Source organism: Bison bison, unplaced genomic scaffold (assembly GCF_000754665.1).
Source record: "Bison bison bison isolate TAMUID 2011002044 unplaced genomic scaffold, Bison_UMD1.0 scf7180017864098, whole genome shotgun sequence".
NCBI classification, from domain to species: Eukaryota; Metazoa; Chordata; class Mammalia; order Artiodactyla; family Bovidae; genus Bison; species Bison bison.
This window is the reverse complement of record NW_011494670.1, coordinates 5,609,438-5,614,055: the sequence shown is the minus strand read 5'-3', so window position 1 is coordinate 5,614,055 and position 4,618 is coordinate 5,609,438. Positions and strand designations below refer to the sequence as shown.

At 34.4% G+C, this 4,618-nt stretch overlaps 1 protein-coding gene across 1 annotated transcript in view; it reads left to right on the top strand.

Moving 5' to 3' along the window:
* The window catches only part of MORC1 (MORC family CW-type zinc finger 1), a 164,378-nt gene that overhangs the window by 54,256 nt on the left and 105,504 nt on the right, over window positions 1-4,618 (top strand). Inside the window, exon 10 of the mRNA XM_010838592.1 lies at window positions 4,212-4,291. Coding sequence (XP_010836894.1) covers window positions 4,212-4,291 — 80 coding nt within the window. The remainder of the gene's footprint in view (window positions 1-4,211; window positions 4,292-4,618) is intronic.

The window sequence follows — 4,618 nt, the reverse complement described above, 5'->3', positions numbered from 1 at the left end:
CTTGCCTCCTTTGTCAAAGATAAGGTGTCCATATGTGCGTGGATTTATCTCTGGGCTTTCTATTTTGTTCCATTGATCTATATTTCTGTCTTTGTGCCAGTACCGTACTGTCTTGATGACTGTGGCTTTGTAGTAGAGCCTGAAGTCAGGCAGGATGATTTCTCCAGTTCCATTCTTCTTTCTCAAGATAGCTTTGGCTATTTGAGGTTTTTTGTATTTCCATACAAATTGTGAAATTATTTGTTCTAGCTCTGTGAAGAATACTGTTGGTAGCTTGATAGGGATTGCATTGAATCTATAAATTGCTTTGGGTAGTATACTCATTTTCACTATATTGATTCTTTCAATCTATGAACATGGTATATTTCTCCATCTATTAGTGTCCTCTTTGATTTCTTTCACCAGTGTTTTATAGTTTTCTATATATAGGTCTTTAGTTTCTTTAGGTAGATATATTCCTAAGTATTTTATTCTTTCTGTTGCAATGGTGAATGGAATTGTTTCCTTAATTTCTCTTTCTGTTTTCTCATTATTAGTGTATAGGAATGCAAGGGATTTCTGTGTGTTGATTTTATATCCTACAACTTTACTATATTCATTGATTAGTTCTAGTAATTTTCTGGTGGAGTCTTTAGGGTTTTTTAGGTAGAGTATCATGTCATCTGCAAACAGTGAGAGTTTTACTTCTTTTCCAATTTGGATTCCTTTTATTTCTTTTTCTTCTCTGATTGCTGTGGCCAAAACTTCCAAAACTATGTTGAATAGTAATGGTGAAAGTGGGCACCCTTGTCTTGTTCCTGACTTTAGAGGAAATGCTTTCAATTTTTAACCATTGTCCCTCAATACTTTTCATTGACCTTATGTTTTTAAGCTCTATTAGAAAGAAAATATTCAATAAATTGATTTATATAAAAAGTGGACATAAGCAAAACAATTGAATGCAATTTCATTGATGGAAGAAAGTAGGGATGTAGAAGGTGAAATGTGTGAGGAAGAGTGGAAACCTAAAATGAGGCAGAATTAGGCAAAGAGAGAAGGCAGAAACAAAGTGAAAACAGAGACCACAACATCCAGTGTGGGCAGAGGTCAAGTATATTCAGAGTTTGGGAGATGGTGTTGAAACCAGTCTAACCACTGAGAAACTAGAAGCCCAGTTCTAGAAGGGACACCATTCCCTTGCAGGGAATGTTGCAAGGCTGAGGAGTAGAACTGGATGGATTCTCTTCTTTTTCCTCCAGTATTACTCTGATTCTCAGAAGCATGATTCTCAGAAGCATTTTTATCTTCAAGAGACCAGGAGTAGAAAAAAATAATGTGTGAGGCTGATGGGGGCTTCTGATTATGGATGGGGATTTGAACAAAGATGCATTCTTTTATGACAACAGGCAGATTTACTACACTAGATTTACAAAATCACATATATTTCGTAGCTTTCTTTAACTGTTGTGAGCAGTGTGTGTGTGTGTGTGTGTGTGTGTGTGTGTGTATGTGTGTGTGTTGGTCACTCAGTCATGTCTGACTCTTTGTGACCCCATGCATTGCAGCCTACCAGGCTCCTCTGTCCATGGAATAATAAAATTCAAACCATCATCTGAGATGTACACATTATCTGAGACCAGGTTATCTCAATGACCCACTCCATGAAGATAGAGCATTTTTTTGTTTTTGTTGTTTAAAATTAAGTACTAATGCACAGTTGGCACCTTTTATGCCACCTATGTTTTCTTGTCTGTAAACATGTAGTCTCTAAAAATGCTTGAGTAGTGTAATTCACATCATCTTTGAAGGATTACCTCATTGTTCAGTTTCTCTTTAATTTCATTTTGACTTTTTAAATAAAGATTTGATTTAAGTGATTCAAATAAAAATAATTATGTGATTAATATGTGATTTTGTTTTAAAAGCAAATGATAATTCCAGTGTATAGTGGTCAATGATTTCTTACTTTAAAACTTAGGTTTTGTTGTTCCCTAAATGTAACAGAGACTGATTTGAAATATACCTTGGTTATGATTTAAATGAACCATGTTTATTGTAAAAGAAAATCAAGGGAACAAATTGAGAATTGCTTTATCTTAGATTTTTATGAGTGTTCCTTTCTTGTACTGACTGTGTAAATCTTCTTGGAAAATGAACATTGAAGTCAGAGGTAAAGATACATAGTTATTATAACTTGAATTATTCATTAAACCATTGCAGTAGATGAATTTAGGATGTCATTTAGTGAGGTTTTTTGTTTTTATTAATTTTTTTAGCATTAAGCCTTTTTGTAGGTAATTAGGCACACTTCCACAAGTTTTTCAGATTTTTAAAAGATCACTACTCATTTTACTTCATATTCCCAATGTATATTATCTCTAAGTGAGTGAAGTCGCTCAGTCGTGTCTGACTCTTTGCGACCCTGTGGACTGTAGCCCACCAGGCTCCTCCGTCCATGGGATTCTCCAGGCAAGAATACTGGAGTGGGTTGCCATTTCCTTCTCCATATTATCTCTAAAATACATACTAATATTTCCTCTATACCATATATCTAATAGACACAACTTATAAGGTATTTATTAGGTAAAACACATTCTACTAAGTCAATTTACTATGAAGCAGCATTATTCTAAGTTCTTTAGCTATGCTGATATCTTTAATTCTCTTAGCAGCCTTGTGAGACAGACATCACTGTTTTTATCTCAATTTACAGATAAGGAAATGGAATCACAGAAAATGAAGTCATTTGCCCAGTCTTTTGTAATTTGTACTCCTAGTAAGGGACAAACAAAGGCTTTTAACCCAGATAGAAGGGGCTCCAAGTAGCCCAAATCTTGATTAATCATAATGGTGTTCTGTCCAGAGTATATCTGTACAGCTTCTGTTGAGATAATGGAAGAGTTTTAAAACAAACAGACTCCAGCTAACAGCCATGTAAATTATGTGTGACCTGTTTGTATTGTGAAGAATTTGCACTACTGCTTACACTGTTTAAAAACCAGAGCATAGAAAAGCAATTCTAGATCAAGCTGTGATTCAAAAACCATCGATATTAGCCTAGATTCTAAGGATTGGTCAACTTTTTCTATAAAGGGCCTGAGAGTAGGTATCTGGACATATCCAGATACCTAATTTTTTCCTTTTTTTTAAATCCTTTAAAATGGAAAAAAAAATTCTTAGATCTTAGGCTATAATAGAAACAAGCTGCTGGCTTAATTTGGCCCATGAGCAATATTTTGCCTATCCCTGGCATAGACTCATTGGGCGTATATATATTAATAAATTTAGACTCTCTCCTCTGCATGAACAAATTTCTCTTTTACATGTCTAAAATGTTTTGGCTTCAAAAGATGTTCTAGAATTCTCCATCTACCTCTCACTGCCTATCTAAAACTTGCCTTATCAGAGAATGGTAAGCTTCCAAGTCTACATGGATATGAGAGGCAAAAGTTATAGAATGAAGTATACAGAGCTTTGAGTATTCTCAGACCAAATATTGATCTGGAGTTTTTCTCTCTATGATGATTTAAACCAGCATTTAAAATCCTTATTCCAGGAATCCTCTATTATAGACAAACATAGCTTCAACTGCTTTCAGAGAAACTCTGATTCTGCAGAGCCTTTCTCATCTCTATTTTGCTCACTTTGAGTGAGGAAAAGATATATATACATTTCTTTCTCTGTGATTGTTCTGGAGTATCTTTGCTTTCAGTAAAACCCTGAACCTTGAAAACAGGCTTCTTGAGCAATAAATTAGAAAAATGTTTTAGTAGTTTAAAATGATACATTAATGTGTGTTTTTGAGCATTTCAGTTAGAGATAATTGTTTACAGAGAGGGAGAAACAGTTTACCCAGTATCAATGATGGTCTGGGTAAGAAGGATGGGTATATTAACCAGAAACTTTGATAATGAAGCAGTTCAATAGAAAATTTTCTTTTTAAGAAAAGTATCACATTTTACATGTTTAAGTGAATATTTGTGTGGGCAGAGATTTTCCTGTCTCTCTCCTGAAGTTTCCCTACAGAAACAAAATTGCTCAGTATTACAAAGCAAGGAATTTTTCTTAGTTATAAACTTTGCTGATTTAACAGCTGAATGTAACTTACTTGATGAATTTTTCTGAATAATAATGTATCTCTGGAGTATATAGTCTTCTTAGGGAATATTTTTGCATTGTGAACTTTAAAATGATAATCTGACTTGATTATGTTCTTTCCTATTTTGTTTCAGAAAGTATCTGTATGTCACATCTTCTTTTAAAGGAGCATTTAAATGTGAAGTTAAAAAGGCAGAAGAAGCAGTAAAGAGAGGTATGTAATTACTTGTGGCCTGTATCATTATTGTTATATGGCCTACATCATTATTGTCCATTTAATCAGCAAACATTCATTGAGCAATTATTCTGAGACATAGGCTGTACTTTGTGGATCACAACAAACTAGAAAATTCTTAAAGAGATGGTAAAGCCAGACCACCTGACCGGCCTCCTGAGAAATCTGTATGCAGGTCAGGAAGCAACAGTTAGAACTGGACATGGAACAACAGACTGGTTCCAAATCCAGAAAGGAATATGTTAAGGCTGTATATTGTCACCCTGCTTATTTAACTTATATGCAGAGTACATCATGAGAAACGCT